Genomic DNA, 24,086 nt, shown 5'->3' with positions numbered 1-24,086 from the left:
TAAAAAATCGCAGGGCCCTTTTCAAAATGCACGTGGTGAGGATTCCCCCAGAGGCAGAGGGGGTAACAATGGTGGAAGACACCCATACAGGGGCAGAGGGGATCCATGGAATCAAGACTCTAGAGATTCCTTTTCTGGGTGGTCTTCACAGCACTCCTGAAGCATTGCCCGATTGCTTTCCTCTGGAAGCAGTCGGGGGTCATTTTTCTCTGAACAAAGCTGCCTGACACTCTATAACAAATGATAGATGGGTGCAGAGTATAATCTCCAGAGACTACTACAGCCCTCTATCCTCCCCTCCCAAACCTCCCAAAAACCTTACCAATGTTCCACCCCACCAAAGGGAAGAAGCAGCTTCAGAAATATTGAAGTTATGTCAAAAAATAGTCATCCAACCAGTCCCTCCAGACCAATGCGGATCTAGTTTTTACTCAAGATTCTTTTTAGTGCCAAAAAAGACCAGGGACTGGAGACCCATCTTGGATCTCAGCCACTTAAACAAACCAGTTATTGAAACCAAATTCTGCATGGTTACTATTCAATCTATCCTCCCCTTTCTGAGGGAGGATGCTTGGATGTGCTCGATAGACCTCCGGGATGCGTATTACCAGATCAAAACGGACAAGTGCTCCAGGAGTCTCCTTCTCTTCCGGCTAGGAGCCAATCACTATCAGTTTTGTGCCCTGCCATTCGGTCTCTCAATGGCCCCCAGAGTGTTCACAAAATGTTTAGCAGTCGTAACAGCTCATCTGAGTTTTCTAGGATCCCAGGTGTTTCCATATATGGACAATTAGTTCCTCTCCACCCCAACCAAGTGTCTTCTAACAAAGGCTTTCCAACACACCACTTCTCTAGCAGAGTCGCTAGGCATAACTGTACACTGGGAAAAATCCAACCTAGTCCTCACTCAGCAACTGGAAGACTACCCCTGTACCAACAAATTGTAAATAAAAAATAAATATAGGCCAGCCAACATTTTCTCATGCTGCAAAACTTTTCACAAGCTGTTAAATATTTGCCTAAAGATAAGAAATGTCTAGTTCTGTTTTCAAAAGAACACCAAAAGGAGTCCTTTCCCAAATAACCTGAGATTTTATCATTAGAGAATGCTGAGGTTTTCCAGTCTAAACAGGAGACCATATGAGGCATAGTATAACATCTAAATATAAATATGGGTCCAGAACATAACATTTCACCAGTTCCTCCCTTTAAGTATCTTGAGCAAGTTATTGATAAATGTAGTTATTTCTGAAAAAAAAAAGTGCTGATCATTAACCATCTTAATAAATTAATTTATATTCTCAACCTTATGCTATCAATCTACTCCAGGAATGTATAACACAGGAAATTATGTTTAAATAAACTAAGCTTGCATTGGTGGCATAGCGGCAAAAGCCCTGATCATAGCCCAGGTAACCTGAATTCAAATCGTAGTCCAGGTTCTTGATGGCACAGGCAGGACGGGTGGATGTGCACCTTCTGTGGGAGAGGGACAGTGATCCCTGGCCAGCCATACCCGCTGATTCAAAATGACTTGATTTCTGCCAGTTGGCAGGGGCAGGTTGGAAAGAGAGGGACAGTTAAGGGAAGTCATAGCTGTGTTTCTCTCATAGCAGTGATGGTAACCCTACATATGGAGATGACAAACATGCAGATAGTGGAGTACAGATAATACTTGTAGTGATACAAGTGTCCACATCACCATCAAGGGGAGTAGTTAGTGCCACCTTTACAAAACGTCCTCAATTGTCAGTATGCTGGTGAGGGCACATGCTCCCTGATGTCTACTATGATGACAGACCCTCCAAATAGTTCACGCTAGCAGATCTGAAAGATCCCCAATGCCAGGGTTCTTCCTATCACTAGGTATACATCAGGCTTAACTTTAATTATGGGAAGATTTATAACTGTCTTGGCTGAAGGGGAAAACTGCACTGAGACAAAATTAAGTTGTACAGTTTAGGAAGCCAGTATTCCTGCTAAATTCTGAGTCTGCAGTTTCCAAACATGAAAACTGTTTTAGGAACTGTGGAGAATATAACAATAGCATAATCTGACTGCTTTTCATTTTGCTCTGATGCTTGGAGGCCTGAACATGTGGAGAGGTGTATGTCTATAGCATTCAGACTTATCCACATATCTATAGGGGCAAGCATCTTAAGTGAGATGAAACATCTTTTCAAATATCCTTATTTTCTTAGAATATAGTGCGAACTCAAAAAAATATAAACCAGCCAAAGAGGGGGAGGTAAAGTGCATAGGTTAGTAGGTTCAGTGGTAAAATGACCATATTGGTCTAATGGCCTTATGACAGTATAGAAATGCAGTATCAATAATAACAAAAATGTTATTTCATCTATCAAAACATCTAAAGATTTCTGAAAATTTCTGAGAATTTAATGTGCTGAGAGTATTTATACATTACAGAACTATGCACAGATGTGAGGTAGAAAAAGCATAGAACATATTTTATATTCTGAGAAATTGTCCATTTTTTGTGACAGTCCTATTATTACATATAGGAATAGAATGCGGCAGGTACGTCAAAGTCACAAGACTGGCTTTGAATGCACAAACAACTTTATATTTCTTTATACCACAGTCAAAGTATTTCAGCTTTTATGAGTTAGGGGTCACCACAGCGGATCATCGGTCCGCTATTGATTGGCAGTGGATTTTTACAGTGTCAAGTTGCCAGCCCGGTGCCCTACCATCACAGAAGGCACACGCACCTACCTGCATGTCTTTAAAGTTTACTCAACTGCAGGGAAGACATGCAGACTCCACACAGAAGGCGCTCCAGCCAAGAATCAAACCGAAGAACCTCTGACTGTGCTGGTAAACATATTAAACTAATTAATTAACATCTTAAATTTGATTAATAATTATTTTCAGTTGGAGTAAATTCTACAGTAATATCTGTTGAAATAATATTACTTAAGCATGTTCATGGAAACATCCATCCATAAGTATTATGTCGATCTATAAAACCCTGAGGGGAAACTACAGAAATGTTATCCTTAAAACAGCATTTCTTCTTTGTGCATTTTTTGTTACTTAAACCAAATACTAAAAATACTCATCACAAGCAGAGGATGCCAACTAAACCTCGGCCTCCACGCAAATGGCTACTAAAGAAACAGTCACCAAGGTACCCCCAGCAGTTATAAGTGTGTGTCTGTGTGTTTAACTTTAACGGTAACATTCTTAGATTAGTTAACTTTGCTTTAGAGGCATCATCTTAATGTTGGCTAAACACAGGCAAATCAGGCACCAGGTGTTACCTGAATTCCTCTGCATATATCCACCAAGAATTGATATCTGTGTACCACAGTGCTCTTGTCTCATAGTCAGAGAGGAAGGAGACATGAAGGGGCGATAGCACCAACTAACCAAATGAAATAAAATGGAAAAAATGGTCAACAGCAATAAAACCTGGAGGTGACATGGCAAAATGTACTCCTGTGTGGCTAGAGTGCTTGTGACAACTAGGACGACATCTTGTCAGTCAGAGGTAAATGCATACTCTGTCATAGACTATTGCATTGATAAGCTGCAAATGACAATTCAGAATTGTCTATGATACTGTAAAAATAAAAAAAAGTCCCAAGTTATTAGTTCATTAAACTTATCTGAGCAAGAGACTTTACCCCACAATGTGCCTATGTTACCCCTTTGTATAAATATGAAAATAAAATTTAATTTTGTTCCATAAACCTCTAGCAGTAATGAGTCATTGAATGAAACAAAAGTACAGAAGGTTGTTTCAAAGGTTCTGCTGGTATAATACTGTTTATTAATAGCGGTGCTGAAACTTCTGTATTAGACAGTATTTCACTGCATCGGTAGTTTCCAAGAAGAACAGAATAACTGAAGGCTGCAGTAAAGGACTCAGTGTAACATGTTTGTAATCAATGTGATGAGCTATACTATGCTGTCCACGGCCAGCCTCTAAAATTAGCCTAAACCCCAAAATATAAACATGTATACACAATATGCATGCACACATAAATAAATAAATAAATATGGTAATTTAATGATCCAAAGTAATTTATTTTATTTCATTTGTCTGTTTGTGTATAATAATAATACTGGTAGTAATAAATACCTCTTGACCATGTAAAATTAATAATAAATAATAGTAATAAATGGATAATGTAAACACTAGCATATTTATTTGGCTTAAAACAAATGTGCTAACAGTAGAATCGGATATCACCTGGTGTTCAGAATGTTACACTATTCCACCATCAGACGTTTTGTTTAATGCAAAAATCCATCATGGTTGGCAAGAAGTCGAAACTGTTAAAGTACAATTATAGTGTAATAGCTCGTTAGCATTAAAAAATGTGCATGCTGATTGGTCAGCCTAATCGGCATGTCCATTGTAAATTGAGCACATGCCAATAGAAAAAAGTCCAGTCGCTGAAGTGTGACTGGACTTTGTTCTATTAGTATATGCTATAAAAGTATAAGTTTCAATTGTCCAGACTTTCACAATGTCCAAAATTTTGCCTCATATTTTAGGTCTGTCCGTCATAAGATTTGTGGTTTTCTGACAAATCATTCGGGAGTGAAGTCATTAAATACTGGCAACACATTTCAATTTCACAATTCGTATCCTTCAGGCAATGCATGATAGCATAAATCCTGTTATTCTAGCAGCTTTCTAAGTTTATAAGAGCAACATTTACAGCAGAGATCTTTGCCCCCATTACTTAAGGCTTTGCGACATTTCTTGAGCTAAGAGGTCGAGAGGTACATATGGAAGGCATAGCAAATACAAAGAAAATCAGGTATGTTCTGCAAAACTAAAGAAACATACCTGCTTTTCTTTGTATTTTTGCACTGTCTGTCTTGTACCTGTAAACTGTCCAGATTATATAGTTTTTTCTTTTAAAAAAAAAAAAAGCCCGGGAGACCATCCTTTCTCCATTGCTTGTTTTCAACTGCACAGATGAACTGTGCAAACATGGGAATATAAGTCTAGTACATATTCGCCCTCCTTATCAAACCACATCAACCATGGGTAAATCCTCAATGCACCCACACCCACTCATCGGTTATTGCTTACAGTCTTCTGAGTAATTATCCAGTTTTCTTGGGGTAGAAGATTGACACAGATTTCACCCCACTGATTATGTATATTGTCAGAGACCAGGAATTAGTGGCATTGTGCTGCCTTTGTCTCTTAAAATGATATCATCCATACATAAATCTCATGGTTCCTGATATTTGGGTAAAGTCTGTTTATCCATTTGCTGATAAGATAGGCAGGACAGAAACTACATCCTATTAAGTTACAGTTTAAGGCTCCCTAACTTTTAGACCACAGCTACATATGCAGAATTATTCACAGATATGTGACTGGCTGCATAGAGACTGCTGTACCCAAAACAAACACTAAAAACAAACCCCACTGGTTTCCTCATCAAAACAGGGTATAAAATAAAAGAAGAATACTCATGGCCAAAATCAGAAACAGCAAGTCCCTTAAATACAAGTGTTCTGTTTCACAACTACACAAGAAACTAAGAGGTCTAATTAAGTCCAGCAAGGCCAACTATGAGGTCAGAATAGCCTCACAGGCTAAGGAAAATCACAAGGCATTCTTCATCTATGTTCAGAACCTTAAACGTAACACAGAGCAGTGTGTTGAACTGGTGCTGAACAGTACCACCTTCAGTGATCAGGGTGACATAGCAAATCTACTGGCTAATAAATTCAGCTCAGACTTCATCCCCCACTAGATCCCAGTTCCTTCAGGTGAAATTCCCTCCAACATACTCCCCCAACTACTGGCAGGGATCAGATGCTGACAGCCCTCACTAAAGCCAAGAACACCACCTCTGTAGATCCCGATTACATTCCCAGTTACCTCCTGAACAGCCTAAAACATGACTTATCATGACCAATTGTGACGCTCTTCAACTACAGCATCGAAAAAGGCTATGTTCTGAGTGAACAGAGGACACTAAAATGCAGCCTCTTTTAAAAGAGTGGATTGTCAACCAACCCAGGGAACTACAGACCCATCAGTATAATGAGCCTAATATGGAAAGCCTTGGAAAGAATTATCATGGAAATGATAAACAAGGACATTAACAACCTACAGACACTTGACCCATCATAATTTTCTTTGTTAAGGGAAGGTTATGCCTACTTAACCTGGTAGATTTATTTGAGAAGGTCACCAAGACAATGGAAAAGGGTAAAACAGTGCATACCCATATCTTGACCTGGCCAAGGCATTCGATACAATTCCCCACTCAGGCATTGTTGACAAGCTCTCTGATCTAGGCATAAATCCCTTCATAATGTGTTGGATTGCTGGCTGCCTCTCAGACAGGACCCAAGAAGTCAGGATCGGTGAGACCACCTCCACCAAGAACCCAGCCAGCAGTGGAGTACCCCAGGGTCTGTGTTGGGCTTGATACTGTTTGGCATCTAATTCTCGGAAGTCAAGGCTAACACTCAAGGCCTGTGGTTCACAAATTTCACAGATGACTCTAAACTGGGAGCTATTATAGATCCTCCCCAACATCTTTCGAGGGGGGTTAACACAGACAAATGACTGGTGCCAAAGCCATGGCCTAAAACACAATGCCAAAAAATGCATTATAATGCCCTTTAGGAAACTTTCAACCCAGGTTAATTACTCCATTTATAAGATACTGCTAAGAGTCAACCCACTACTAAGGGATCTGGGAGCATATGTAGACAGCAGTCTGACCTTTGACTAACACATAGCTAAGGTAGCAAGAAAATCATTTTACGTCACTCAATTTATAGGTAAGGGATAGCATCCAGGCCCAAGAAAGTTTTACTACCACTCTACTTGGCCTTATCAGACCTGTCAATAAGTGCAAAACCCCCTTTTGTATGTATCTAACAAGAAAGCTGCAACAGATGGAACGGTCACAAAGGTTTCTCACTAAGAGAATTCAGGGCATGAATACCCTGTCTATACTGACTGCCTAAAGGCTCTGTCTATGTATTCAGTGTCCTACAGACTGCTGACAGGAGATCTTTGCCTGGCTTACAGCTTCCTCAGTCCCAGCCCTGATGGATCAGTTGTACATGTGCCAAAAAAAAAAAAAAAAAAAGCACCAGAAACACTAGATCCGAGGATCTGAACTTCACTTGTTACATAAACTGAACATGCCGGTGAGAAAAAGATATGTCCCAAAGGATCCCCATTCTATGGAATAGGCACCTCATCCATGTAAAACAGAGTTCCTTCCTGACCCTGTTCAAACAATTAGATGGGAAATTGTAAATTTACTACCAGTCTGGCACCTGTATCCCTTATAAACAGATAAGAAAAGTATTATCCTAACTAACCCCCACCCTCAGAACTCCCTTAGTTATCTGCCTACTAACATACAGCCTCTTTATAGATGCCCATGATACTTGGGATCCAAATGAGTTTGGGGTGCATGGTTATGCTTATAAGTGCCCTAGTGGTCTTTAGCCTAGTAACAACCAATAAACCTATGATAGAATCCTAGAGGTTGTCCAAGTCAGGTATTCTTCAAAAATCTGCTCCCTTAATCTGGTACTACAAGCTAGATTCCCACTCACCCCAGGTCTTCAATTGAATAGCAAAAATAAATAAATAAATAAAGTATTTTTTCACTTTTAAACTATATCAAGCTAATTGCTATAATTTAGCAAATGTCTTACTAAAGATTTCCTGTACATGAAGCTCTGAAGGTCTGAGAATTGGATTTCATACTTCTGTATCAGTATTCAGAAATGTCTGTAAAGACAAAAGGCTGCAGGAACTGCACTTCCTGACCGCACTCTCTTAATACCTTGCACCTGAGCCAGCTGCTCCCTTCACCCCACCCTTGTGTCGCTCCTTATCCAATTCAGTGTCTTGTTATGTCTGCATGGAGGCTTCACAGTAAAATAATTTAGTGATGAAACAGTTACTGTTACAGAACTTACAGAAGGTTGCCTGTTAAAGCTTCTGGTCTTAATATATGTAGAGTGATCCAGCCACCAACAAACATTTTAAGCATTCATAGCTCAAACACAAACTAAATCAGGCAGGAATGGACTTCTTGAGAACAAGAAATATGTGGGTGTTTACTGGGGTGTTTTAATTTATTTTGATTTAGACAGAGCAAAAAATGTTAATGTGTACAATTTCAGCTAACAAGCATGAAATTTAAAATTAATGAAACTAAATGGTTGTTAAAGTTTTTTGCACTTGACTACAAGAAATATAAACAAAGAAGCAGTGTGTCACACTAGTAATGGTCTTGATTACAATGTCTTTGTTAAAAGAAACAAGCCATTTTCATAACTTTACTTCTTTCTTTCTCATTTTCAGTGCCGGAAATAACTGGTGGTGGGTACCTGTTGTGGCCCCTTCAATTGGTGCAATTACTGGGGCTCTGCTCTATGAGCTGTTTATTGAACTTCACCACCCACAGACTCACAAAGACTCAGAGGTCGAATATGAAATGACTAAGAATGTCATGTGACTTGTAAAAGGTCAAGAGCTTGAGCTCAGGGGAATATTAATAACATTCATGTTTTCAGTGAGTCTTTCTATATATAATAACAACAGTTTTGTTTTGTTACATCTCCACATGCCCTTCTGTTTTCTCTGAAGTACTGAAGTAGTACGCTTAGTTATTTTTGTGAAAATATTATTCCAGATGTTATCTTATATCTTTGTAATTTATTTAAATTGCTGTCTTTTAAGAATTTGTTACTGTTATGCACTTCTTGAAGTTGCAAAACACGTAAGCAAATGTCATTATAGGCCAATATAATTGAATACAGCCTCTTAATGTCATGAAGTGCTTTCACAATGTACAAAAGGCTGCTATGACAAGGGAAATGTGTGCATCTTAGAGAGCAGCCTGATGAAGGCATATAAAATTAAAAGAGTTACACTGAACAAATACCGGAGATCAACTTAATAAATGTGGAACAATGTCCTGTTACAGCACATAATATTTTTGTTTTAGTTTAGATCAACATTTAAGTCTAGTAAACAACATTGTCTTATTGATGACAATATTAATTCTAACTTAATATGTTTTGCTAAATAAAACCTATTTTTGTAATGTAATGAAATAAAATTTGATGCACAATATACACAGTAAGAGAGGACCTCTCTTGTATTTACTTCCTAATTCATTAGTTCACTTGTTTGTTTATGTAATTATTTTAATTATTTATATTTTCTGTTATCTGTTTATTATATGTTGATCACTGGAATGGGTTGGCACCCCATCAGGAATTAGTTTCTCTGCTTTACTCGCACTTGACTGCTGGGATAGCCCCCGGAATTAGATAAAGTAGGCATTAAGAAGTGAGCAAATGCATAAATCAATGAACGCATGAATATTTGAACATGAGGTAAGTATACAGATTCGTTCATGCAATTTATAGTCTATACATGGAATACTATACAGAACTGAAAATAAAAGAAAACACAAGTAACAGTGTTGCACTGTCCTAAGATATCAATATACTAAATGATCACGTGACTTCAGGTACGTCGCATTATTTGTACATCTTTCTGAAATATTATTAGGCTTTAGAATCTACACAGTAAGGCCAGCAAATATTTGACCTCATTTTTTTATGTTAATAAATAATAACCATTTATTAACTAGAAGTGCCCACTGGATACACAGTCCCTTTTTGGCTGCGACCGGGGAACAATATCTGGTTAAGTGACCTGCTTGTAGTCATGCAGTATGCAAACAAGGGCTGAGAGAATCAAACCCTGCACCAAAGGAACTACAACTCCCAGCATTAACCTCAGTGCCAGTTGTCATAGATCAGAAGCAGACGTGGGTACAATGGCTCACAAGTGGTGAGCTGTGCCTGAGAATTTAGCTCCTGTTTCCTTGCTGCATATCATTTCAGTACCCACAAGAATGCAGCTGTTAGCTGGTACACTTTTCACTCATTATAATACACATTACGCAACAATGCAGTGTATCTAAGTAAGGCAGCGGGCGGGATGCGGGGAGGTTGTCCCCCTGCAGAACATTTTCTTTTTTGTGTGTAGATTCTGTATTTTTTGCTTTGGTTATAACGCATTTTGTTTTAGTGATTTCTACTCTATAACATTAATCTTTTTCATTTCTTGCCATTGACATTATCTTTCTTTTTTCAATCAGATGTCAGTTTAATGCAATATATGTCTGACAAGTGCAGGAGACCCTGGAGAGGTGGAGATATGCTCTAGAGAGAAGGTCAGCAGGACTAAGACAGAATATGTGTGTGTGAATGAGAGGGAGGATAGAGGAATGGTGAGGATGCAGGCAGTAGAGGTGGTGAAGGTGGATGAGTTTAAATACTTGGGATCAATAGTTCAGAGTAATGGTGAGTGTGGAAGAGAGGTGAAGAAGAGAGTGCAGGCAGGATGGAGTGGGTGGAGAAGAGTGTCTGGAGTGATTTGTGACAGACAAGTACCAGTAAGAGTGAAAGGGAAGGTCTACAAGAGGGTAGTGAAGACCAGCTATGTTATATGGGTTGGAGATAGTGGTACTGACAAAAAGGCAGGAGTCAGAGCTTGACGTGGCAGAGTTGAAGATTTAAGATTTCCATTGGGTGTGACGAGGATGGACAGGATTAGGAATAAGTATGTTAGAGGGTCAGCCCAGGTTGGAAGGTTTGGAGACAAAACCAGAGAGGCAAGATTACGTTGGTTTGGATATGTGCTGAGGAGGGATGCAGAGTATGTTGGGGAAAAGATGCTAAGGATGAAGCTGCCAGGTAACAGGAAAATAGGGAGGCCTAAGATAAGGTTTATGGATGTGATGAGAGAGGATATGCAGGTGGTTGTTGTGACAGAGCAAGATGCAGAGGACAGGAAGAAATGGAAACAGTTGATCTGCTGTGGTGACCCCTAACGGGAGCAGCCGAAAGAAGAAGAAGAACTGGCTATGCTTGGAAAAGCCTCTGATATGTTGTTATCAAATTTTCCTTTTCTTACCCATCACTAACCTTGACTATATTAATGAAGCTCTCTACTAAGTCAGTATCATCTTAGCAATAGAGCAGATTAAGGTCAAATAAATAAAAAAAATTCTGCCTTCCTCCTCCCCTTGTGAGTGCCCTCATGGATCATTAGTGCCAATTCTTTTTGCCATCTGTATCAACGCACTCACAATTGTTCAGCCTTTATGATACCTGCCATTGTGCAGTGATCTTGTTATGTGCAAAACTGACTGATTGCCATGAACAATAACATCTGTCATTTTACTGATATTCCCACAATTTACATTTCACTTAACTGTAATTGTAATGGACGGTGCAGTGGTGCAGTGGTAGCATTGTCGCCTCACACCAAGAGGTTCTCTAGTTTGATTCTCAGCTGGGGTGTCTTCTGTGCCAAGTCTGCATGTCCTCCCTGCATTTGTGTGGGTTTCCTCACAAATTGTAAAGATATGTGTTTGGAGCATTTCTCCCCAGGCCTCTGCTGAAAATTGGCTTTGTTCCAAGTCTGACTTTCCTGGTAAGCAAATGTTAAATAAATAAAATAAAAAGTTTGTTAAAAATCCAATCAGTGTTTTCAGTGTCTTCCCAAGGTTAATTCAGTTACATCCCACAGGAACATTAAATGATCTAATTCAGTAATTATTGACCAATCAATTCAAACTGTAGGTTTTTTGGTTCATCACTCCTTCATTTTCCCAGTTCAGGTTAAGAAAACTATAAACATAGATACGTCCATGCTATATCATGACTGCAAAAAAATATCCCACTTTTTCAGAAGACTAGACAGAAAGGTACTATGTAATGTGATTCTTTTACTGTCCTTAAAATGTGTTCCACCTATCCACCTATTATAACAGCAAATTTAATCATAAAAAAACACAAAATATACAGACACTGCTCAGCATTATTTCAAATTTCACCACAAGATTTCCTAAACAGGAATATGTGTATTATCCTGGCAAAAGCTAACTGACTGTATCTGAAAGATAAAAATTGTGCAGTAAGAATTAAGGTTATATGCTTCAAGTGAGCTGCACCCAATATTTCCAGGTTTGCTTCATTCAGTCACCATTTACCTACTGTGTGATTCTGAGCAATGTCACATAATCAGAAAGAAGGGCGGCAAGTTCACCCAGGAAAAGATATGCTTGTACCTAGTGCAGTTAGCCATTTAACAAACAATAGCCATCATTTCTTACCCTATTGCCCCATTGTGCATACTTTTTTGTGTTTCTGTTTTTCCATACTCCCTAAGTACTCACTAAACATCCATCGACTACAGCCACAAGGCTTTTTCAGTACTTTGACCTATAATTTGGAATTCCTTACCCTACCATATTAAATAGGCAGTTGCCACTACTACTTTAATTATAGTTCTCAGAAAACACCTGCAGGATAAACCTCAATGGCTTAGTGAAAAATAGTGTTACTTAAAAGAGTAACAGAAACTGGGAACAGAAAACCACAAATAAGGATGTGAAAGTATGAAAGCAGAAATCACCAGGGAAGGTCAAAATAATGCCCAAAACTAAAAACAGAAAACACTAAACAGCACAAATTAAACAATGTCCTTACGTTCACTGCTACAGTATTCTTTATGTATGGCATTCCCTGCCATGGAAGCCTGATGTCCGGTCAGTATACCAAAGCCTACTGTTGCTTTAAGGTACGCCAAATGTCACATGTATGCTCCTCACATAGCGTAGGGCATAAAGGTGATGTTCAAGCATACCATCCTCAGAACTTCTTCCAATCATCAATCTGTTCATCTACATCTGTTTTCTGCTAGTTTGAATGCATTTTCTTTCTTCGGTGAATGCCTACATCTTGTACTGCAGTCTGAGCTGTTGCAGATACGTACCCTGTTGGGGGGGTTGTTGTTTCTTGGCTTTTTTGTTGCTGTTAGGGGTTAATGCCATCCAGGAAGGGTCAATGCCAGTGTGGGAGACAGTTCCACATAAAGACCACAACAATAAGTGTCTTTTCTGCCTAGATGCTTCTCATGACCATATGTCCTGTTCAATTAGTCAGGTGTTCATACCGAAAACCCTTCATATTAAGCTTTCTTCCCTTTGTATTTTGAGAACCAGCGCCTTAATCTTTTCTCACTAAAGAAACAATGGAAGGAACTTCCCGCTCTGAGGGTCAGCCATTAGGGAAGAAGAAGGTGAAAAAATTAAGAACGGAATCTTCTGCTTTCCAGCCTCTGCTGGGTGTTTCTCCAGAGGTCGATGAGAACCCAGAGGCTCACCCGGCTTTGTTGTCAGATTCCACTGCCACGAGCAGATTATAGGCCAGTGAAGATCTGGCCTGAAGCACATCCGATGATAATGTTTTGGATAGAAGTTGACTCAGGCTGTCTTTGAGCCTGCTGCTTCAGCTTCCTTACAAAATTTTTGTTGGAAGACAGTCATTTTGTTAGCTTTTCCTTCTGCCAAATGGGTGTCTGAGTTGCAAGCCCTTATGGCTTGTCCTCCTTTTTTGATATTTCATAAGGATGGGGTGTCCTTGCATACTAATCCTTCTTTTCTGCCTAAGATAGTTAATGAGTTGTCACTTAATCAGTCTATTCATTTGCCTACGTTTTCCCCTCTCCACAATCTGATAGTGAGAGGGTGCTGCATACTTTGGACATGCATAGACAGCTCAGATTTTATTTGGATAAGACAAAGGCTATTAGAAAATCTGATCAATTGTTTGTTTCTTTTCATCCTAGGTCTTTAGGATTAGCTGTAGCCAAGCAAACTATTTCTTATTAGATTTGAGAGGCTATTTCTTTCTGTTACACTTTTCATGGCAAGAGCCTTCATTCTTCTGTAAAGGCTTATTCTACTACAGCTGTGGCTTCTAGTGCTTTTTTCAGTGGCTTAGATGCTAATTCAATCCTTGAAGCAGCTACCTGGACTTCTGTACATACTTTTACTGAGCACTACAAGTTGCATGGTATTTCTACAGCTAGGGCTGGTTTTGCTAGGGCCATTCTTTTTGGGTGCCTAGAGGGCTTTACTGCTCCTTACTCCTCCCAAGTTTCTTCCAGAGCTTTGGCACTCTCATAGGCTCATACATTAGTACTAAGCTAACTGCCCTTGAGAGCCATTTTAAGCCTAGCCAATTATCCCTAGTGAGATTCAAACCCTGCACCTTGTGTTTGTAAGGCAAACACCTTAACCATTAGACCACCCTCCCATATGTAAAGAATACTGCAGCAGTGAATGCAAGGACATAGTACAATTATGTAAAATCTTACCATAACAGTAGATGTCCTTGCCTTCACTGGTGCAACATTCACCCCTTCCCTCCTTGCCATAGTCATTTTCCTTCCTGGATGTACAGGTTACCCATTGTGTATCCTTGGACTGGTGTTCCTACTGGGGCAATCAGTTCTGAGGATGGTATGCCTGAATGTCACCTTTATGCCCTATGCTACGAGATGAGTGTACGGGTGATGTTTGGCATACCTTAAAGCAACAGTAGGCTTTGGTATACTGGCCAGACACTGGGCTTCCATGGCAGGAAATTCCATACGTAAGGAAAACTGCAGCAGTGAAGGCAAGGACATCTACTGTTATGGTAAGATTTTACACAAACATACTTTATTCATTTATCTACTAAGGTTGTTTATCCACATAAACTATCTGTTCTAAACAAGAGGCTGTCATTTCAATGCACTTCATTCATTAATTAATTTAATATTTTTTCAGTGTAATGTTATTTTTCAGGAAAACAAATTCAGTTATTTCTTCTGTTTCAAACAATGAGCGACAAGCAATAAGGGAATTTAGAATTTTCTTGACTTTCATCTCTACAGCCATCTAATAACCATTGCAGTTGCGTCCACATATTACTAGTGAATTTAGAAAATAATATATAACTTTACATGGTATAAACTAATGTGTTTTAAGAAGAATAGCAAACACTAGAAAATAACTTTACATGGTATAAACTAATGTGTTTTAAGAAGAATAGCACACACTAGAAAATAACTTTACATGGTATAAACTAATGTGTTTTAAGAAGAATAGCAAACACTAGAAATAACTTTACATGGTATAAACTAATGTGTTTTAAGAATAGCACACACTAGAAAATAACTTTACATGGTATAAACTAATGTGTTTTAAGAAGAATAGCAAACACTAGAAAATAACTTTACATGGTATAAACTAATGTGTTTTAAGAAGCATAGCATACACTAGAAAATAACTTTACATGGTATAAACTAATGTGTTTTAAGAAGAATAGCACAGACTAGAAAATAACTTTACATGGTATAAACTAATGTGTTTTAAGAAGAATAGCACACACTAGAAAATAACTTTACATGGTATAAACTAATGTGTTTTAAGAAGAATAGCAAACACTAGAAAATAACTTTACATGGTATAAACTAATGTGTTTTAAGAAGAATAGCAAACACTAGAAAATAACTTTACATGGTATAAACTAATGTGTTTTAAGAACAGCAAACACTAGAAAATAACTTTACATGGTATAAACTAATGTGTTTTAAAAAGAATAGCAAACACTAGAAAATAACTTTACATGGTATAAACTAATGTGTTTTAAGAAGAATAGCACACACTAGAAAATAACTTTACATGGTATAAACTAATGTGTTTTAAGAAGAATAGCAAACACTAGAAAATAACTTTACATGGTATAAACTAATGTGTTTTAAGAAGAATAGCACACACTAGAAAATAACTTTACATGGTATAAACTAATGTGTTTTAAGAAGAATAGCACACACTAGAAATATCAGAAAAGATAACACAATAGTTGTCAATAGGGATGACAAGGAATGTTCTATTGTTATTCAGGATTTCAGGAGGTGGTTATTAACAGCTGATAAGATTATGAATAGTTTTATAAGTGGGTAGATAGAATGTTAGTTGAACAGCATAAAACAGATCTAATAGCTTTTACAGGAAGCTTTTGAAGAAAGTTTTACTTCTGTCCTTAACACCCTAGGGTGTTATCTATGTACCTGGACTTCAAGTTAAAACCACTGATAATGCACATTGGGTTCTGCAGACAGGATAGTGCAGATATTTTAACAATTGTACAATACATTTGAATCGAGAATGTCTGGCCTTTAATCACAATGGACAGAACATCATCATAAATGTCTATTAACTATCAAAATGGTTTAAAGACATTGATAATTTTGTTAGTGAAGTTAACACTTATGAGCAGGCAGAAGATGTATCCAGTTTGGCTGCATTGGAACATATTATGTGAAGAATGTTACTTTGGTGTGTAATTGGTTTATACATCATATATAAAGTACCCTGATGGTTGGGTCTACAGTAGCCCACCACATATTCTGATCATGGAGTGTGGGAAAGAATATATAGATATAGATATGGATATATTTATAGATATAGATAAAGATATACATATTGATATAGATATCGTCATATATATAGATACAGATATATAGTCATAGCTATAGATATAGTTATAGATATAGCCATAGCTATAGATATAGATATAGATATAGATATAGATAAAGATATATATATATAGTCATAGATATAGATATAGTCATAGATATAGATATAGATATACTGTAGTTATAGATATATAGATATAGATATAAACATAGCTATAGATATATAGTCATAGATATAGATATTGTTATAGATATAGATATAGATATAGATATAAATATAGATACAGATATAGTCATAGCTATAGATATAGCTATTGTCATAGATATAGATATAGATATACTATAGTTATAGATATAGATATAGACATAGACATAGCTATAGATATAGATATAGTCATAGATATAGATATAGTCATAGATATATATATATATATATATAAATAGATATAGTCATGGCTATAGATATAGTTATAGATATAGATATAGATATAGATATAGTTATAGCTATAGATATAGATATAGATATAGATACAGATATAGATATAGATATAGTTATAGATATATAGATATATATATATAGTTATAGATATAGTCATAGCTATAGATATAGATATAGTTATAGATATAGTTATAGCTATAGATATAGCTATAGATATAGTTGTAGATATAGATATAGTCATAGCTATAGATATATATATATATATATATATATATATATATATATATATATATAGTTATAGATATAGATATAGTCATAGCTATAGATATATAGATATAGATATAGATATAGATATAGTTATAGATATAGATATATAGTCATAGCTCTATATATATATATATATATATATATATATATATATATATATATATATATATATATTTATATATAGTTATAGATATAGATATAGATTTAGTCATAGCTATAGATATATAGATATAGATATAGATATAGGTATAGATATAGATATAGATATAGATGTAGATATAGATATAGATATACATACATACATACATACAAATAGTTCAAGCATGGGCATTAAAGCCCTTCTAGCTTGCCAATATGCCAAAACACTTGTTCCCATAATAAATGTCCAGGCTGTTCTTAAAAATATCTAAACTAGTACTTTCTTTAATGTAATTTTCAAGTCTGTTCCAAGCATCAGCTACTGTCAGAGAACCAATTAGTACACTTCTCATTCCTACAGAATCTTCTACATAGATTGTCTGATGATTCTCTAGTACTTTTTGATAACCCCAAACATTCCCAGAGGTAGTTGTCCCTAAATGCCTTATATACCTGAATAAGATCTCCTCTTAAATATATGTAAGAGGCACTATACAAGTTCAGATATTTTAGTCTTTCATAATAACTTAGATTTTCACATCCATGGATGCTCTTAGTATATTGCCACTGTACTCTTTCCAGTTTATTCATGCTTGTTTTCTTTTAGGGTTTCCATATTGTTATTCCATACTCAACTTTGGGTCTAATGGAACTAACAAACAATTATATCATTATGTTTGATTTCCTAGACTTTATAACTCTTTTTATACAACCTATAGTTCTATGACTATCATTACCCAGTTGGTAGATATGATTAGAAAAACTCATAGCTGAATCTACCCATATACCCAGGTCCTTAAATGAGTCTACAGTTTCAATCACTGTGTGCTGTATTAAATATTCACCTTTCAGTTTGTCTCCCAAGTCTGATATGCTTAGTTTTTGATGTATTTATCAACATATTATTCTCCTGTGCCCAAATGGTCAATTTAGTCAAATTATTTTGTAGACATGCCTTATCTGTAACACTTGTAATCAGTTTACCCAATTTCAGGTCTTCAGCATATAGACTGTAGAACACCTCAGATGAAAACATAAGGTCTGAAAGATACAATCTAAACAAGTAAAGGCCTAGTACAGAGGCCTGTGGGACACCTTGACTGTAACCAAGGATTTCACCTGTCCAGTTGGTGTATGATACTTGCTATGTCCTATTTGTAAGTCATGCAGCTATCAATTTTATAAACAGTACATGAATACCTAGTTGTACTAATTTATTGATCAGTGTTTTGTGCATGACCCTGTCAAATGCTGAAGTTAAATCTATATAAATCACATCTCAGCACAATTTTTCATTCATAGCTGTTATTATATTGTTATAGAACATCATCTTACAGGTGATAATAGATCTATTTTCAACATATGCATGCTGATATATGGTTTCAAGTCCCAACCTCTCCAGTTCAGACAATAACTTATCCAGTATTACCTTCTCCATTATTTTTCCACAACATGAAAGTAGACTTAAGGGTCTATATCATTCTAGGTTTGTCCTACTCCCCTTTCCCTTAAAGACAGGTTTAATAAGTGCATGTCTCCAATCTTGAGGAATCTCCCCATATTTATATGACCTAGTGAATAATAGATGTAATGGCAGTGTAAGTTCTTGCTTAAGTGTTCTGAGGTCATTGTTACTTATTCCGTCTCCACCCTATGCTTTGTTTGGATCCAGTTTGCGCAGTTCTTTTTCAATATAATCTAATTTGATTCCAATATCTGGGGTTACCTGGATATCAGTAGGACAACTTACTACCCCTTTTGTGGTGCCAAACTGTTTTGCATAAGATTTTGTAAATATATCTAGAATCTGTTGTGTCTGAGAATAAATTTTAGAATATTCACACAATGTATCAATTTGTGTATCTTTAATCCTTCCACATCTTATGTATCTATAAAAAGGTTTCCTATTATGCTCAATATCTTTATATAAATTTTCTTAAAATTTTTCTTGATCTTGTCTAACACTATGCTTAATCTGTTTGTCCAGCTCGTTTATTTCAGTTTTTAAAGTTGTAGTTCGACCTCTCTTCATAAATATAGTCATAGCTATATATATATATATATATATATATATAGAGAGAGAGAGAGAGAGAGAGAGAGAGAGTTATAGATATAGTCATAGCTATAGATGTAGATATATTGCAGTTATAGATATAGATATAGTCATAGCTATAGATATAGATACAGACATAGCCATATATATAGATATAGATATAATCATAGCTATAGATATAGATACAGATATAGACATAGATATAGATATAGATATAGTCATAACTATAGATATAGATATAGTTATAAATATAGATATAGATATAGTCATAGATATAGATATAGATATAGTTATATATATAGATATATAGATGTAGTTATAGATATAGATATAGATATAGTTATATAGATATAGTTATAGATATAGATATAGATATAGTTATACATATAGATATAGATATAGATACAGATACAGATATAGTTATAGATATAGATATAGTTATAGATATAGATATAGATGTAGTTATAGATATACTTATAGATATACTTATAGATATAGATATAGATACAGATATAGATATAATTATAGATATAGATATAGTTATAGATACAGATATAGATATAGATATAGCTCTAGATATAGATATAGATATAGATATAGATATAGGGGTGTAATTCAGATTGCCGACATTTTAAAATGCCGACAACCATATGGCTGACACCATATGGCCAACAGTTTGAAATGCCAACAACCTTAAATAGTAGTGCAAACTACTATAAACAGTGTTGGGCAGGGGGGCAAGCCCCCCTGCACTCCCCACACCCCCCCCACTACTTAAATATTCTCATTCCAAGACCACACTACAGTGCAGGACAGGGGATTCTCCCAGTTCCGCACTGTAGCAGGATCTCCGTTATCCTTTGTCGGCCTTTCAAATGTTTGGTCATATGGTGTCAGCCATATGGGTGTTGAACATTTGAAATTTCGATCAAATGAAGGGGACCCAGATATAGTTACAGATATAGATATAGCTATCGCTATATATATATATATATATATATATATATATATATATATATATATGTGTATAGTCATAGATATAGATATATATATAGTCATAGCTATAGATATAGATATAGATATAGATACAGATATAGTCATAGATATAGTTATAGATATAGATATATAGTCATGGATATAGTCATATATATATATATATATATATATATATATATATATATATATATATATATTTATATATATATATACAGAGAGAGAGAGAGAGAGAGTCAGTCATAGCTATATATATAGATATAGTTATAGATATAGTCATAAATATAGATATAGTTATAGATATAGATATAGTTTATTTATAGATATAGATATATAGTCATAGGTATAGATATATAGTTATAGATATAGATATAGTCATAGATATCGATATAGTCATAGATATAGATATATTTATAGATATAGATATAGATATATTTATAGATATAGATATAGATATATTTATAGATATAGATATAGATATATTTATAGATATAGATATAGTCATAGATATATATATATAATTATATATATAGATATAGTTTATTTATAGATATAGATATAGATATAGATATAGATATAGTTATAGATATAGATATAGACATAGATATAGATATAGTTATAGATATAGATATAGTTTATTTATAGATATAGATATATAGTCATAGATATAGATATAGTTTATTTATAGATATAGATATGGATATATAGTCATAGATATAGATATAGTTATAGATATAGATATAGTCATAGATATAGATATAGTTATAGATATAGTTTATTTATAGATATAGATATAGATATAGATATAGATATAGTTATAGATATAGATATAGATATGAATGTGTGTGTTTACAGTACATTTGATCTAAGAATCATTTAATCTAACCACAAAGTATCTAAAAATGTAATGTAAAACATGTTTATTCGAATCATATTTAATTTATCAGACTATACACAATTATTGCAGGTGTGGTTTAGGATATAAGAATAATAGGGATTAGATGAGACATTAGTCATGGGCACCATTGGTACCTTGCTAATGCCCACCCACATGTTGTATCCTCATGTCTACATTTCTGTATTTATGCAGCAGCAGTGATGCAGTGTGTTGTGTTTTCTCTTTTCTCTGAGGTGGTGCACTGTAGAGTTAGTGTATTTAAGTTATGGAGTGTGGGGGGTGAACCCCCCACATGGGGAATGCAATAGGCTTCATGTCCTGCAAAAAAGACTTTTGGCAGCATATTTTCTGTTTATGAAGTTTTAGTTTAAATGTAATTTGATTACATGTGTCTTATGTTAAGTTTTTAGATGTTTTCTGATTAAATCAAAAGTGTTTTAGATTAAAATTAATATACTCATACACACACACACACACACACACACACACACACACACTCACTCAGTCACACACACACACACACACACACACACACACACACACACACACACACACATACAAATCAGAATGCAATTATCTAAATTTCTGGATGACTTAAATGATTAAATGTTTATACTGAAGGATAAGCTGGCAGTTGGTACAGAGAATTAATGAGCTGTTAACAAGTTGTTTCCTTTGCTCCAGGGTTTGATTCATGCTGTCTCTGTTGTCTAACTGTGTGACTCAGAGTAAGTCACATAAGCAGGCAGTACTCTCAGGTTTGAGATCACTGCTCTATCCCGTCAACATATACAGACAAACATTATAAAATAAATGGTCTTTTACCCACATACACTCTAAGTGGAGGGGTTGGCATAATGGGTTATGAATTTTACCTTACAGATACAAAACACAGGCTGTATTCTGACCTCTGGTTATTGGCTAGGCTTACAATAGTTTGCAGTCTAATGGCTTAATATTAACATATGAAACCTTTAGTATGAGAACAAATGTTATCCTAATTTCATGCGTGAGGTAACATTTAGCAATAAATATTTTCTAGATGCAATAAATCACTGCAGATGATTTTTGGAGCTCATAGAAAAAGTACATATTGTAAAACAAGTAGGGATGGTCTGCAGTTGTAATTCATACCACACTCTGAATAAAGTACCAACATTATAATCCATGACAATTAAATAGATCGGTTCAAATTAAGACAAGATGAATAAGGGGAAATGTTAGAGATGAAAATCAGATTTTAGAAAGGGGCTGTGATGTAAGTTTATTAAATGACGATATGCAACGTGTATCAGAGGAGATTAAACAGGAAGGATTTGAAAGGGGAAAAAAGTGAAATTGTCAAAATACAAATGGGGGAAATAAATCTGTAACAGCTTACACCCCCAAAGTCAACATAATCAGGTAGTGTGTAAATAACAACTTGGACATTTTGCAAAGTAATCCCACACTGAAAAGAAACAGTGAGTGTCAAAGTTACACTTATGTTTTAGAACAGGAAAATAATTGGACGGAGACTTTAGTCAGAAATCATAGTCTATAAACAGTGTTTCTTCAAGTTGTAACATGCTAGGCAAATGAAAACCTGTACACTGGTCTACGGACGAAGGAATTTTTGAATTTTGCATTTATCCACTGTCTGTCTGAACATATTAAATAGTACTTTCTTTGCACCCATAAGGATTTTTATCTGAAGAAAAAGGACATAAATTTAAAAGAATAATTATTTGGGAACCTAGTGACTTGTTTAAAATAATACCTAGTGTCCTCTTTTATCTTACAATAATGCTAACTGTGGAGCTTTTCTCCCCAGGCCTCTGCTGAAACGGGGCTTTTGCTCAGTCAGACTTTCCCAGTTAACGAATGTAAATAAATAAGTCAGTGACAAAGACAACCAAATGTACTGCACAAACATTCCTCAAGTGAAAAAAACAGAATGCAAGTTTTCTTTTATTGGTACTGCAATAATCTATACAGAGAGGTGAGGAGTAACATAGTAAATGCCAAAAATAATTGTGCAAATGAATAGTTTTTTTTTACGTAAACAGTACCGCAGTCAGAACATAACAAGAATAAATGGCAAATAATAGTCATTCCACCAAGTGGCTAAAGGTATTAATGTAATACAACTTGTGAAAAGAATACACAATAAAGCAAGTGGAGAATGCCATTTGTGTAACACATCAAATGGAATATGTTGTTATAGATTTATATAGAATGAACACATTGTGATATATTTAATGTATATAGCTAGTTCAGTTAACATTCTTTCTTGGTTTACTAGCATTTATACAACAGTAAGAACTATTAAATTATGCCGTAATTTATTCTTTCTCTACATAAAAGCTGGTACTAAACATAAAGAAAGTTTTCCTAGTGAAGCTATTATTGAAGCCAACTGAGTCTGTGTTGTTGTGTTGCATGCAGCTGAATAAATTGTGTAACTGCGTAACTGTATCCTTGGTTTGTTTATTACCACAAAAGCATGATACATACCAATTAATATTTAACATGAAGTAAATATTTCTTACATCAGCTATTTAATTGTCCCTTCTGGTAGTTGTGCAGCATTTTATTGAATGATCTGCTATTAAACAATTATTATATTGATTAAACTAAATGCATGACCTAAGCACTGATTTATAATACAATTTTGTAGCTATCTTTCTGCACTTGCTCATAATTTGAGTATTCTGAGAAAGCAATTTGCTGTAAACAGGGTATGATTGCCTATTTTTTCTGCTATTTATATATTGTGGATGTGTACCATTTTCTTTGGACACTTTATTATTACCTCTTTTGTGTAACTAGTTCGTGGCTGAAATAGAGCCAAGTGGTCCAGTCCACCTGTCTCTTAACAGTAAATAAATAAACAATAAGTTATGTAGGGACTGGAAAGTGCTACTATAAGATTTTACCATATGGG

General features: G+C 35.4%; 1 protein-coding gene across 2 annotated transcripts in view; it reads left to right on the top strand.

The window, feature by feature from the left end:
• The window catches only part of AQP9 (aquaporin 9), a 688,967-nt gene that overhangs the window by 554,145 nt on the left and 110,736 nt on the right, over positions 1-24,086 (top strand). The window contains exon 6 of one of the 2 annotated variants that reach the window (XM_044078901.1): positions 8,342-9,125. The exons of the other annotated variant lie outside the window; for it this stretch is intronic. Coding sequence (XP_043934836.1) covers positions 8,342-8,495 — 154 coding nt within the window. The 3' untranslated portion in view covers positions 8,496-9,125. Of the gene's footprint in view, positions 1-8,341; positions 9,126-24,086 lie in introns of those variants that run through there. 2 annotated transcript variants of the gene reach the window in all.

This window comes from Protopterus annectens, chromosome 7.part1 (assembly GCF_019279795.1).
Source record: "Protopterus annectens isolate FY-2018-M chromosome 7.part1, PAN1.0, whole genome shotgun sequence".
Lineage (NCBI taxonomy): Eukaryota > Metazoa > Chordata > Ceratodontiformes > Protopteridae > Protopterus > Protopterus annectens.
The sequence above is the reverse complement of the archived record's forward strand: the minus strand, read 5'-3'. Positions and strand labels throughout refer to the sequence as shown.